The sequence below is a fragment of the Sorex araneus genome, chromosome 2 (assembly GCF_027595985.1).
Source record: "Sorex araneus isolate mSorAra2 chromosome 2, mSorAra2.pri, whole genome shotgun sequence".
Lineage (NCBI taxonomy): Eukaryota > Metazoa > Chordata > Mammalia > Eulipotyphla > Soricidae > Sorex > Sorex araneus.
In genome coordinates, this window is record NC_073303.1 from 199,879,431 (window position 1) to 199,893,302 (window position 13,872).

General features: G+C 41.5%; 1 protein-coding gene across 3 annotated transcripts in view; it reads left to right on the forward strand.

The window, feature by feature from the left end:
* The window catches only part of MORC3 (MORC family CW-type zinc finger 3), a 51,514-nt gene that overhangs the window by 15,743 nt on the left and 21,899 nt on the right, over positions 1-13,872 (forward strand). For 2 of the 3 annotated variants that reach the window (XM_055128167.1, XM_055128169.1), the window contains exons 2-8: positions 19-91; positions 4,413-4,545; positions 5,805-6,018; positions 6,870-7,018; positions 9,135-9,282; positions 12,018-12,146; positions 12,359-12,478. In XM_055128167.1, coding sequence (XP_054984142.1) covers positions 19-91; positions 4,413-4,545; positions 5,805-6,018; positions 6,870-7,018; positions 9,135-9,282; positions 12,018-12,146; positions 12,359-12,478 — 966 coding nt within the window. The remainder of the gene's footprint in view (positions 1-18; positions 92-4,412; positions 4,546-5,804; positions 6,019-6,869; positions 7,019-9,134; positions 9,283-12,017; positions 12,147-12,358; positions 12,479-13,872) is intronic. The other variant, XM_055128168.1, reaches the window with a different exon arrangement.

Consider the following 13,872-nt stretch of genomic DNA (forward strand, 5'->3'; position numbering starts at 1 on the left):
ATCATTGGTTTATTTCAGCTTTGCCCGAAGTTTTTACATACAAATTCTACTAGTCACACTTGGCCATTCAGTGCAGTTGCTGAATTAATAGGTATGTAAATTAACATTTCATAAATAATTTGTTGCTTGAAATTAAAGTTTACATTTTCCTTTATTGAAATGATATGCAAATGTCCTTTTAAAAAAGTATAGATCTTGAATGATAACATACTGGTAAATGTTGCATAGCATAACAGTTCAAATGAATGTCAGATTCACCGCTTCAATTTTATACTGTCATGAAACTTCTGGTTTTTTTGTTTGTTTGTTTTTGGGCCACACCCATCTGTTGTTTCCTATGATTCTGGGCTTTGTTCGCTGCCGTGCCTGAGGGTTTTGAGGTGTTAGGTACTGAACCCAGACACCCACATACGAAGCGTGCACCTTAGTTAGCCCTTGGCCCTATGTTCTGGGCTCCCTCCTTGGCTCCTTCAGAGTGTGTATTTTAACTTAGTTTTGTTCTGGGGTCCACACCTGTTGGCTCCCAGGGCCTTCCCTGGCTTGGTGCTCTTGGGTTACTTTTTTTGTTACGCAGGAACCAGGCAGTGCTGGGGATCAAACTCAGGCTTCCCGCTTGCAGAGCATACGTCAGCCCTGTGTGCTGTCCCCCAGCCCTCAGAATATTTTTATTCATTCTACAGGTGACCTGTTTTGCAGTAGTTTTACTGTCTCTGCCTTTGGTGTGCAGATCCACTGCACCTGTCACCACCAAAATGCTAGGCTCATCTAATTGCCAGTGCCTGCCTTACCCCACTTGGTGATCTCCCTTCTGTTTTGTTTGTTTTTGGGCCATACCTTGCAGTGCTCAGTCTGTGCTCAGGGGCCACTCCTGGTGTTGCTCAGAGGACCATGGGATGCTGCGTGCAAGGCAGGTTGGCTGCATGCAAGCGCTCGACCCACGGTGCTGTATCTCCGGCCCCTGACTTACCTCCTGTTGTACAAGTTCAGGGATGTTTTTCCTTTCAGTAAAATTGGTTTTGTTCTGGGGCCTCTCAAGCAGAGGTCAGGGGGCTCAGGAATCACTCCAGTGAGTCTTGGCCCCAACCAGGCGGGAGATTGAGAGGGAGGATGCACTGCTGTGAGCTCTCTGATGCCAGGGAACAAGCATTAGTTCCACTGCACCTTAACCTGAGCTTACGCCTGACCCTGAGCTCGGGTCACTCCTGGAGGTGTTCAGGGGACCGTGTGCAGTGTTGGGGATCAAACCTGGGTCGGCCATGTGCAAGCCAAGCACCTTAATCCCTGTATAACCTTTCCGGCCTCCTATCAAAGCATTTGTATTTGCTAAGATCATACACTACATTGGAAATATTTTTATTCTGATTATAAAAGAAATAGGTCTATTATAAAGAGGTTTTTCGTAGTATGAAAGTAATAGGTAGCATTCAAGAGTATAGGAAGCATAGAATGGATTTCTCTGGTTTAGTAAGTAGGTAGATTAATACAATGTTATATTTGTGCATAACTAGTTTTTAATAGAATCATCGAGATAGAGGATTGTATATTTTTTTCATTTTTGGTTTGGGACCAAATCTGGTGGTGTTCAAGGCTTACTTCTGCCTCTGTGCTCAGGGGTCACTGCTGGTGGGGCTCAGGGGAAGCAAGACTATGGTGCTGGGATCAAACCCGGGATCGGACACACGCAAGCCTTACTACCTGCGGGACTGTCTGTGGCCCCTAGAATTGTATTTTAATAGTGTTTTAGTGAACATGAGACAAAAGGCAGATTTGTGATAAAGGTCAGTTTTTTTTGTTGTTGTTTTTTGTTTTTTTGTTTTTGAGTCACATCTGTCGATGCTCAGGGGTTACTCCTGGCTCTGCACTCAGGAATTACTCCTGGCGGTGCTCAGGGGGCTATATAGGATGCTGGGAATCGAACCTGGGTCGGCTGCATGCAAGGCAAACGCCCTACCCACTGTGCTATTTTTTATTTTATTTTATTTTTTTTGCCTTTGTATTTTGGGCCATACCTAACTGGGCTCAGTGCTCAGGGTTTATACTTGGTCCTGTGCTCAGGGAATCAGTTCAATTTTTGTTTTTGTTTCATAGTTCCTAGGGCTGAACACAGGTGCATGCATGCGAGGAGTCAACATTCCCCCAACCAGGAACAGTATCTTTTTTTTTTTTTTCTTTTTGGGTCATACCCAGCGGTCCTGGCTCTGCACTCAGGAATTATGGTCCTCGGGGGACCGTATGGGATGCTGGGGATTAAACCCAGGTTGGCCAAGTGCAAGGCAAACGCCCTACCAGCTGTACTATAGCTTCAGCCCCCAGGAACAGTAATTTTGTTTTATTTTGTTTAGGGGCAGTTGGTTTATTTTTTTGTTTGGGGGCTACTACATCCAGCTGTGGTGAGGTCTTTCTTCTGGCTCTACACTTAGGAATTATTCCTGGTAGGTTTAGGGGTGTGTGTGAGGGAGGGGGGGATAAACCCTGATCAGCTGTGTGCAAAACAAGCTCCTTATTTGCTACACTATCTCTCTGGCCAAGGGCTAGAGAGGGTGGTGTTTGGACATCCATTTTACTATATTTTGGGTCACACCAAAATAAAGTGGGTGCTCAGTTTATTTACTGAGTCCTGGCTCTGCACTCAGAGATCACTCCTGGCAGGGCTCAGGACTATATGGGATGCTAGGAATCAAGCCCTGGTTGGCTGTATGCAAGGCAGACGCCCTATCCGCTGTACTGTCTCTCTGACCTGCTGTGCATTTTTAAGTTAGGCATATGTATTATATTTGAGAAACATAATAAGCAGAAATATAGTCTTTATCTTTAGTTGTTATCAAGGAAGATTCTAAAATGAGGAAGAGAAAAAGAGCTATAAGCCCCCTTTTCTTTGATAAACTTTGCCCAAAGATTCCCAGCTAATATGCTTTTATAGGCATTTGGCTTTTTCTTTGGTGCAGGGGGCATGGGGCAGATCCAGCAATGCACATCCAGTTACTCCTGGCTCTGCACCCAGGAATTATTCCTGTTGGTGCTCAGGGACCACATGGGGTGCTGGGAATTAAATCCAGGCCCACCCAGTGCAAGGCAACACTCTACCTACTGCTTCTAGGTAGCAACCTGGCCGGCCTGGGTTTTCTATAACATTGTAGCTCTTTCCACCTGTTGCCTTAAAACCCAGTGTAAACACTGTATTCTTTCATATTTGTTTCTTTTCCCTTTGGTCACCTTAGATGAGAGTTACAGTGTTCTTCTGTGGCTATTTGTTGTTGTTTCTTGTTTTGGGGTCACACCTAACAGTGCTTGGGTATTCCTGGCTCCTATTGCCCTGGGATCACGTGCTGCCAGAATGGGAACCCGGCTGGGCCTCAGACTGGCAGAGCCGCGCTCTAGTTCTTTGAGACTTCCTTCTGGCCCGGCGTGCAGTTGTTAACATCTTTGAAAACACTGCTGTTCCTAAATTGGTCGTTTAAAAGGTTATTTAGTTTTAACTATAGGCTAATTTGAGAACCATTTAAAGTAAAAAGTTCAAAATTTACCTCCAAAAATATTTATTATTTTAATTGAAGGTACGTAAAGGTAGATTTTAAATTGTTTTTAAGTTTATTTTGTTACTCCTATTGAAATTACTTTCATTTTTCTGTTTCTCTCTTTTTCTTCTCTTTTTGGGTCACACCAGGTAATGCTCCGGGAGTACTCCTGTCTGCACTCAGGAATGACTCCTGGCTGTGCTCGGGGGACCTTGTGGTACGCTGGGGTTGAACCGGGTTCTGCTGCGTGTGCAAAGCAGACGCCTTCCCCGCTCTACCCCCGTCATTTTTCTGTTTCATTCCTCAGTAGGACATGGAAATAAATTAGAATGTTAAACTGTGAGATGTACAAAGATCATAGAAGTGAAAATGCTACTGGCAGCTTTAGTTAAAATTTAAAGGGCCACAGTTTGAAACACTGTGTAGAAGGTAAACCTTCACCTATGTATGTAGGTTGGCAGAAACTGATGCTGTTTTTTTATTTATTCAGTAACCGCATTGTTTTCCTTCTGCGTTGATTTGAGTCCCTTGACTTTGATCTCTATTTCCCTCTGATAGCCGGTCTGGTTCTTGGGGCTCTGTGTCTTCTGCCTTTGTCTCTGATGGGGGGGGGGTGCTGTTTCTTTTGGCCCTACACTTGGCAGTATAGTGGCTCTCTTTCTCACGCTCATTAATAGATGGAGGGTTTTGAAAGAATCAGTTTATAACAGTCAGTGAAGGGGTATATAGATAGGCCAGAGTTTAGTTACATATTTTCAAGTTTTAGGAATTCTTTAGTGCTTCAACTTTAAATTTTTCCTTAAAGTCTGTTATTTTGTGACTTGTTACAGGGTTATTCTGAACCTATTGCTCTTTTTCAAAATGCAAAATCAGAATTTCTCAAAATTTGTTTCTTAGATAATGCTTATGATCCTGATGTGAATGCTAAACAGATATGGATTGACAAGACAGTGATAAATAAACATATATGCTTGACCTTCACTGATAATGGGAACGGGATGACTTCAGATAAATTACATAAAATGCTAAGGTATGTAAAACTATCAAGTTTCTTAAAATCAGTTCTTAAATTTTTATAATTATGAAGTTTTATAATTGTAGTTTGTAGCGTTTATTTTTAAATGTAAAATGTTAAACTTTGTACTATTCTCTGGCCTTCCTAATAATCATTATCTATTTCTGTTTTATATATATATATATTTTGTTGTTGTTGTTGTTGTTGTTTTTTATTTTTATTTTATTTTATTTTTTTTTGCTTTTTGGGTCACACCTGGCGATGCACAGGGGTTGTTACTCCTGGCTCTGTACTCAGGGGACCATATGGGATGCTGGGAATCGAACCTGGGTCGGCCGCGTGCAAGGCAAACGCCCTACCCGCTGTGCTATCACTCCAGTCCCCTTCTCCAACTTCTTTGATGTAGTTTTGTTTTTCTCTATTCAGAGATGGGGAAACACATCAAAGCAGAGCTAATTAGTCCAAGAATCCAGAGAGATAAGTAGATTACATGCCTGGCATAATTTTGGTTGTTGTAGTTTATTTAGTTTGGGGCCCAGATATGGTGGTGCTCAGGGCTTACTCCTGGTTCTGTGCTCAGGGATCACTCCTGGCAGAACTTGGGGACCACAGGGGGTGCCAGGGATTTTACTTTGATTGGCCATATGCAGAGCTGGTGCTCTTCCTGCTTTGCTATCTCTCCCACCTTTTGCCTGGCTTTTTGTTGTTGTTGTTATCTTTTGGGGACACAGCACACTGTGTTCAAGGATTCCTCCTGGCTTTGTGCTCAGAATTCACTCATGGTGGACACGGGACCAAGTGGGGTGTCAGGGATTGAACCCTGGTCAGCCATGTGCAAGCAAGTGCCCTGCCCACTGTACTATGGCTCTGGCTCCAGCCTGGCTGTCTTGGGGCCCTGAATTTCATCCCCAGTGCTGCCTGCTGCTTCTCCCTTATGCGCTACAGGATGTGTTCCTCGTGGGCCCCCATGCATCTCTAGGGTATGTAGGTTCCTGTGGCCCGAGAACAGAACAGCTGTTCCCCCACCACCTAATCACCAGGTCTACTCGCTGAACCATCTGGCCCCATAGTTGGGCTTGAGTATCACTGGGTGTGGCCTTTGCACCCCTGGGACATGCTTATGAGACCCAGAACTTAAAAAAAAGTAATTTACTCAAGATTATATAGTGAGGAAAGATGGGGTCTGCATTCAAATGCAGGCTTTTTATTTGGTAGTTCTGAATTTGAACTTAAAGAAAAGTTGCACTTATTCTGAAACTTTTTTTTCTTTTTAGCTTTGGCTTTAGTGACAAAGTCACCATGAATGGTCATGTCCCCGTTGGATTGTATGGGAATGGCTTCAAGTCAGGTTCCATGCGCTTGGGTAAAGATGCCATCGTTTTTACCAAAAACGGAGAAAGCATGAGCGTGGGCTTCTTGTCTCAGACCTACTTGGAAGTCATAAAAGCAGAACACGTTGTTGTTCCCATAGTAGCATTCAACAAACACCATATCCTTTTGATTTTGAAATTGAAACCAAAGAAATAATCTGAATCCTTCATACCTTTGTCTTCCAGATATATTAGGTTTTCCTATCCACTGACTTTACCCTATGTAAGCCTAAATAAGTGTTTATATCTTTATATTCTGTGTTGGAATTGGGCATAGTCTTAGCATTAGGTGATTTTATTTTATGTTAAGCTTTTTATAGCTTCATAGATTGTGGTCTGCCTTGAAATTTTCACCAGTGAGCACGAAAAGCAAGATATCTTTAGGAAAATATCTTCTGTAGAAATGCATTCAGGGGGCCGGAGCGATAGCACAGCGAGTAGGGCGTTTGCCTTGCACGCGGCCAACCCGGGTTCGATCCCCGGCATCCCATATGGTCCCCCAAGCACCGCCAGGAGTAATTCCTGAGTGCAAAGCCAGGAGTTACCCCTGAGCATCGATGGGTGTGACCCAAAAAGAAAAAAAAGAAAAAAATGCATTCAGTTAGTTATTGGGAACTATTACATTAGTTAGAATAAGCAAACTTGTTCTTGGTGTTCATTGGACGTAGAACTGTTATTTTAACATTTTTCAAATAATTTAGGAAATAGTGTTCTCTCTCTTTTCCTCTTTGGACCACATCTGGTGGTGCTCAGGGGATGCTCGTGTCTCTGCACATCCTGGCAGACTTCGGGGACCATCTGTGGTGTCAGGGATCCAACCCAGGTCAGCTGTACGTAAGCCCTAGTATAGCCCTACTTGCTCTGCTGTCTCTGGCCCTGGAAAAAGTTTTCTCGTATTGATATTTTATTTAATTTTCATATTTTAATTCTAAATTACATTGCTGATTTAAGTCCTTAACCTAGGATATACGACAGATGATAAATTTAGCAGAATCGAAAGCAAGCCTTGCTGCAATTCTGGAACATTCTTTGTTTTCTACGGAACAGAAATTACTGGCAGAACTTGATGCAATTATGGGTAAGAAGGGGACAAGGATCATCATTTGGAATCTCAGAAGGTAAATGTAGTCCACAGCTAGTTAACCATTGGCGATCAAAGTGCATGCACAGAAGGTTTTATCACAGTTTTCCGTGTTACACAGAGTAGAAATACTTTGAAAGGCATTGGTATTTGGCATAATTTTTTTCAGCTTGGATGTCACGTTGGCTTCAGTTGGAGATGATTTCATCATGCTAAAAATTTCCTAGCCCTGCTAGTTAGTCTCCATTAGTCCTCTGGTCTCACAGTCATTCACCCCATTCTCCAAAGAAAAACCAAAAATTAAAAAGGAAAGAACGTAAAAGCCCAACAGGTTGCAAATTGCATAAACTACAAAAAGGGATCTTAGTTCCTAAAACCAGGTTTGATTTGGCCTGTAGTAAGAAAAGCAATGTAAGTAAGATTTCTGTATTGCTAAAATTAGTATCTTGGTATGGTTAGAATTGTTTGCCAGTGAAATAGACTAAAATAATCATACTTTCTTGACCTCTCCTGTTCCCATTTTCTTTTCATTCTCTTTCGTAGCTTCCTTGCCTCATTCCCTTTACCATTGTTTGTTGGGGTTTTTTTCCCACTAAGTTTGACTTTGAGATGATTGTAGATTCATGTGCAGTTGTAAGAAATGCTAGAGGATCTCCTAGTTCCTCCCCCTGCTGTTGCTCAATACTGAGAGTCAGGGTGCAGGACAGTTGCATCACTGGGGGCTCTTTCCTGTCACCCTTTATATCCATAACCACTCGCAGTGGCAGCGCCTAACACCTTCCCTGTTTCTATAATTTGGTCATTTCAAGAAGGTTAAAAATGAAATTATTGAGTATAAAGCCTTTGAGGTTTGGCTTTTGCATTCTGCCTTATTCTGGAGATTTTTTTCAGCTTTTTGCTCAAGTCGGTAGCTTGTTTCCTTCTTGCTGAGTGGTGGTATATGGAGAGACCGTTGTGTAATTAGCAGTTTACGGTCAAAGGCTGAGGAGTTTGGACTGTTAAAAATAAAGCTGCAGACATTGTATGATATTCTGTTTTCGTTTTGTTTTGCCATGCCCTGTAGTGCTCAGGCTTTACTCCAGGCAGGCTCAGGGAACCATATGGGGTGCTGGGGAACAAACCCAGGTCAGCCGTGTGCAAGGCAAGCACGTTCCCCACTGTTCTATTGCTCCAGACCCTTGATAAGGTCTTGGTGGGAATATAATCTTGATTTTTCTTGTACAAGAGTGTAGTTGCTAGATTATATGGAAGTTGCATGTTTAGATTTTTTTAAATAGCAGAAATGGTTTTCAGAGTGACTGTTTAACTTTCCAACAACTTGCACAATAGGGTTGGTTTTCTGCATCTTCCTAGATTCTTTCTGTTCCCCCTTGGTTAAATGCCCCCCCTCACAGATGATCCAAGTTGATACATACCCCAAAAGAGGGGTTTCTTCAACAAATAGTGTTTTAAAAAATGAGACCACGTGTGAATGAAACTGGACTACTTCCTAACACCCTATACAAATTACAAATTCAAACTGGTAGAATGAGTGAGAAGGAGAGGGACATACATAGAATGATTGCACTAATACCTAAGGATAGTAGAAATAAGGACCAGGAAGATTGATCCACAGTTGGAAACCTGCCTCAGGTGCTGTGGAAGAAGGCAGTTGGGATAGAGAAGGAACCACTATACCTGTGATGGTTGTAAATGATCACTCTGGATAAGAACTGAACACTGAAATTAGGTAAAGGAACAAACATAATAACCTTTCATGATAACATGTATAGCAAATCATAATGCTGAAGAAATGAGAAAAGGCAGACAGACAGATACAGAGAGATGAGAGAGAAGAAAATGCCTTCATAGAAGCAGGCTGGGCGTGGGGAGGTAGGGGATGGCGGGGGTAAAACTGGGAACAGTAGTGTTGGTAAATGTACACTATTGGAGGGGTGGGTGTTGGAACATTGTATAATGAAACCCAATCATTAACAACTTTGTTAACTGTATATCTCTGATTCAATTTAAAAAATATTAAAATTTAAATAAATAAATAAATGAGTGCCCCCCCCCCCTGCATGCCTACCTTGTATAGGGTGTGTTAGAGAATAGTATTTGCTTATCTTGATGTGGAATTAAAATTTAGCTTTTTCAAATAATTATTTCTGCAGCTACAAAAATGCAACAGAGTTTGATTTTGATAAGGATAAATATGACATCAGAATTCCTGAAGATTTAGATGAGACCACAGGGAAGAAAGGGTACAAAAAGCAAGAAAGAATGGATCAAATTGCTCCTGAGAGTGACTACTCCCTGAGGGTATGTATTCAACCCAGCCTGGAGAGAGTCCTCAAAGAGTGCAAGTCCTCTTACTGTGGTAACTGTCCATTGTACTCACCTCGCACAGGATTCCTCCTGGCCTTCTCTAGATGATCATGCCTCACGCATGAATCACTGTCAAATTTTCATGAGTTACTGGTTTTAATTGTGGAGTCATTAGATCTAACAGTGTTGCGAGATAATCTCTGTCTCTGTGGTTAGGTTAAATTGAGAGTTCTTGAGAAATTAGTATGTGCTAAATGCTCACCGAAGAGGTATAGTCTGTAAAAAAGCACCCACCTCAGAATGTTTCTCTTTTTAGTTTAAAGTGTTCTATTTTCCACACACATGCATACACTCACCTTAATCGATATCCTGAAGCAATATGTGACGTACAGGCTACAGGTAATATAGATTATATGCACACACACAATTTAGTGTAAATATCTGAGAATATGACTGTAGAAATGGGTATGTTTTTAAGATTAAAGAAATATCTCAATATTGCATTGTGATGATTTTATTATGATTCTTTTGTTTATTCTTTTGTTTAAGGCATGATTTTCTCTATTATTTCTATTTATTATCATTTCTGTTATTTATTATTTCTATTATTTTAGTTACCCCTTTACCCAAAGCTGGGGATACATAGTTTTATAGATTTTTTTTTTTTGCTTTTTGGGTCATACCCAGCGATGCACAGGGATTATTCCTGGCTCTGCACTCAGGAATTACCCCTGGTGGTGCTCAGGGGACTATATGGGATGCTGGGAATCAAACTTGGGTTGGCCACGTGCAAGGCGAACACCCTACCCGCTATGCTGTTGTTTAGCCCCCAGTTTTTATAGATTTACCAAATAATGTTATCTAAGATCCTGGCAGTTAAGACTTGTAGATATTACTGTTTCTTGATGTACCCCAATATCTTATTGAAGTATATCCCAGCTGTTAAGAAAATCTTGGTGAGGGGCCAGAGCAATAGCACAGCGGGTAAGGCGTTTGCCTTGCACTCGGCCGACCCGGGTTCGCCGACCTGGGTTCGATCCCCGGCATCCCATATGGTCCCCCAAGCACCGCCAGGAGTAATTCCTGAGTGCAAAGCCAGGAGTAACCCCTGAGCATCGCTGGGTGTGACGCAAAAAAAAAAAAAAAAAAGAAAGAAAGAAAATCTTGGTGAAGCAGAAAACAGACAGAAGTCAGAACAGAAAGTGTGACTTGAGTTAATTGCAAAATAAAATGTTGAGGATTTTTTGGGGGAGGGGTGGTTACCCAGCAGTGCTCAGGGCTTAGTCCTGCCTCTGTTCAGGGATCATTCCTGGTGGGTTCAGGGGACTATATTGGGTGCTGGGAATAGAATGTAGGTTAGCCACCTGCAAGCCCTATGTGCTGTACTAGAGCTCCAGCCCCCAAAGTAAACTGTTTTAAAATTCCATTAGCAGAGGCTCGGGACACATGTCCAGGAAACTCTGGTTCAACTCCTAAGCACTGCCAGCTGTGCTCCCCAGCACCTCACAGCCAGAACAGTGCTGATGGCCTCCTGGGCTCTTGTAAGGAGCTGTCCAACCTGGTTAGAGTTGACCACCTGTCACCAGAAGGAACCCTAGGATTCCAGTCACTGCCGAGGAGCCCCCACCCCCATCCCAGCTCTCCCTGCAGACAAAAACAAAACACCAAAACCAAGAATAATCATGAGTAGATTTTGTGAGTAATGACATACCACTGATTTTCAACTTAGGAGGTAGGAGAGAAAAATCATTCAGGGATAATGATGTATCACAGAAATAGCTGAGTGACAAATTGTTGATAAAGGATAGTTTATCCCTTCTGAGTTTTTCAGTTAATTTTCTTCAGCGATTTTTGAGTTTTGGAACTAGAGAGAGTACAGAGGGTAGGCCTCTTCAGAGCCTGGCACGTGGCTGGCCTGGATTTGTTTCCTGGAGCCCCGTATGCCCCCTGCCCCCCCAGCCCCTACCGGGGTGATCCCTGAGTGCAGAGCCAGGATTTGCCCAATAACAAAGGAGAAAAAAAGCTTTCAAAGTTTGGAGTTGGTACATAAAATCATTCTAACATGTTTTAGGGTATATAGATTGGTCAGGATTCTGAAGTATTAATTTTTCACGCGTTAAAAATGAAAAAACATGACTCCTCATTGTTTGTGTTCAGTTTCGAAAAATGCTAAACTTCTTTACTGTTAAGTGCTGCTATTGATATTACTGTTACTGAAATTTTCTTTCTGTGGTGCTGGAGGTGCCCGAGGGCCTCACACTTGCAAGGTCTGCGCTCTATCGCAAAGTGGTTTTCCTTTCAAGCTCTTACTAATTCCTTTTGTTTGTATTTAATTTATGCTGGTTATTTTTTTGTCTAAAGTTCATTATTGTTATTTAGCAATATATGCATGAACTAAGAGTGAGAAAATTTTCTCAGGCATGTGTTTTAATCATGAGAGCATATCAGTCATTTCAGAACTTTTCATTTAGCAGCATCTGTTTAGTAGATTGTTTTCTGCAAAACATGTATTAACTTACAGTATTAATCTACAGTATTTTGAACTTATTTTTGAGAAAAAGTAATCAAATTTTGTAGTCTTTATAGCTTTATAGTCTTCATTTTATTTGAGAGTTAGTGGATTTTTTTTCCAAAGGTAGGTGATAACTTCTTAAGTCCACGCCTAAGTAAGATTGAACACCTCTGTAAATGATTGTTTGGAGACCAGGGTGTTATGTGTATCTTTACAGGCTTACTGCAGTATTTTATATCTGAAACCAAGAATGCAGATCATCTTGCGCGGACAGAAAGTGAAGACACAGTTAGTCTCCAAGAGTCTTGCCTACATCGAACGTGATGTTTATAGACCCAAATTTTTAGTATCCTTTATTTTTCCTTCTGTGATGCCAAATCGAGTTATATGGAGTTAAGTATATTTTCCTTTCCCCTTTTTCTTCGTCTTCTGGTAGGGATTCCAATCCTCTTCATCTTGGTCTTTTTTATGTACTAGTGGGTTCAAAACTAATGAAATAGAAAAGATTATTTGGATGGGGCTCAAAAGGTATGTTCAGAGTTTACCTTAACATTCAAGACTAAAACAGTGAGGATTACTTTTGGATTCAACTGCCGAAATAAAGATCATTATGGGATAATGATGTATCACAGAAATAGACTTATAAAAGCCTACGAAAAAGTTGGATGTCAGTTAAGGGTAAGTGGCATATCTCTAAATGTACTTATTATAAGAGTAAAGTAACATGTTATTGGGTCAAATGTCATACGTTCAAAATGCTTTTGCCCTTATGAATTTTAAATATCTATTAATAACACCAGTAATATCTGTCCCTGAATAATCTTACGAGAGAGACGGAATTTGATTTCTGTTTTACAGATAAGGAAATTGGGGCTAATAAAATAACTTGCCCTACAGATCTTACAACTAAGAACGGACTAGAAGGAAATAAAAAAGGACCAGAGATATAGTAAGGGGGCCATTACATATTGTCCCCTGAGCAACACACAGAGTGACCCCTGGGCCCAGAGCCAAGAGTGAGCTCCAAGCATCGCTGGGTATGGCCCCAAACCACACGTACCCCTTGAAAAAAAAAGATGGATCTCAGACATAGATATAGGTCTTCCAATTATATTTGAATATGGGTTACTGATTGTTTCATGCTGGATGAAACAAATTGCTTTTAATTAGTGCTTACTTCAACCTTCAGTTAGATAAATAACGGTATCTAATTGATGATTTACTTCTCTTGAGTTCCTGAATACTTCAGAACTTTCCCCTTAAGGCACTTATATCATTGCAGAACTCATGCAGGGGACAGATAGACGTTGTTCATCCTGTCCATCCATTACCATTCACATGTATCCATGAACAATGCTTTTGGTGTGTGAGGAGTTTTAGTGATAAATTCTGAAATCAATAGTGGTAGAGGTTTCCAGTCTAGGTACTACTTTTTTTTTTAACTCTATGATTTTTTATTATATTTTTTTGGTTTGGGGGCCATACCCGTCAATGCTCATGGCTTCCTCCGGGCTCTGCACTCAGGGATTACTCCTGTTGGGGCTCGGTGCTCCGGGGGACCATATGGGGTGCCAGGCATTCAGTGAACCTGGGTTGGCTACAAGCAAGGCAAGCACCCTACCCTTCGTACTACTCTCGGACCTTGCTTTTTTTTCTTTTCAAGTAAAACTATTGTTATATTTAGAAAATTGTAAGGGGTGTAAGAAAGTATGCATTGCAATTTATGGTATGGACTGCAGTACTGCACTTTATTTTTTATTTATTTATTTTTTATTTTTTGCTTTTTGGGTCACACCCAGCGATGCTCAGGGGTTACTCCTGGCTTTGCACTCAGGAATTGCTCCTGGCAGTGCTCAGGGGACCATATGGGATGCCAGGGATCGAAACCGGGTTGGCTACGTGCAAGGCAAACGCCCTACCCGCTGTGCTATTGCTCCGCCCCCCCGAAGTACTGCACTTTAAATAGTAATATTTCACTACAAATGTTTTGTTATTAAATTTAATAAATTTCACTGGATTTTGCAACTACACTTTTACCAGTAGGTTTTCTCAAGTGATTTGGGCTTCAAAAG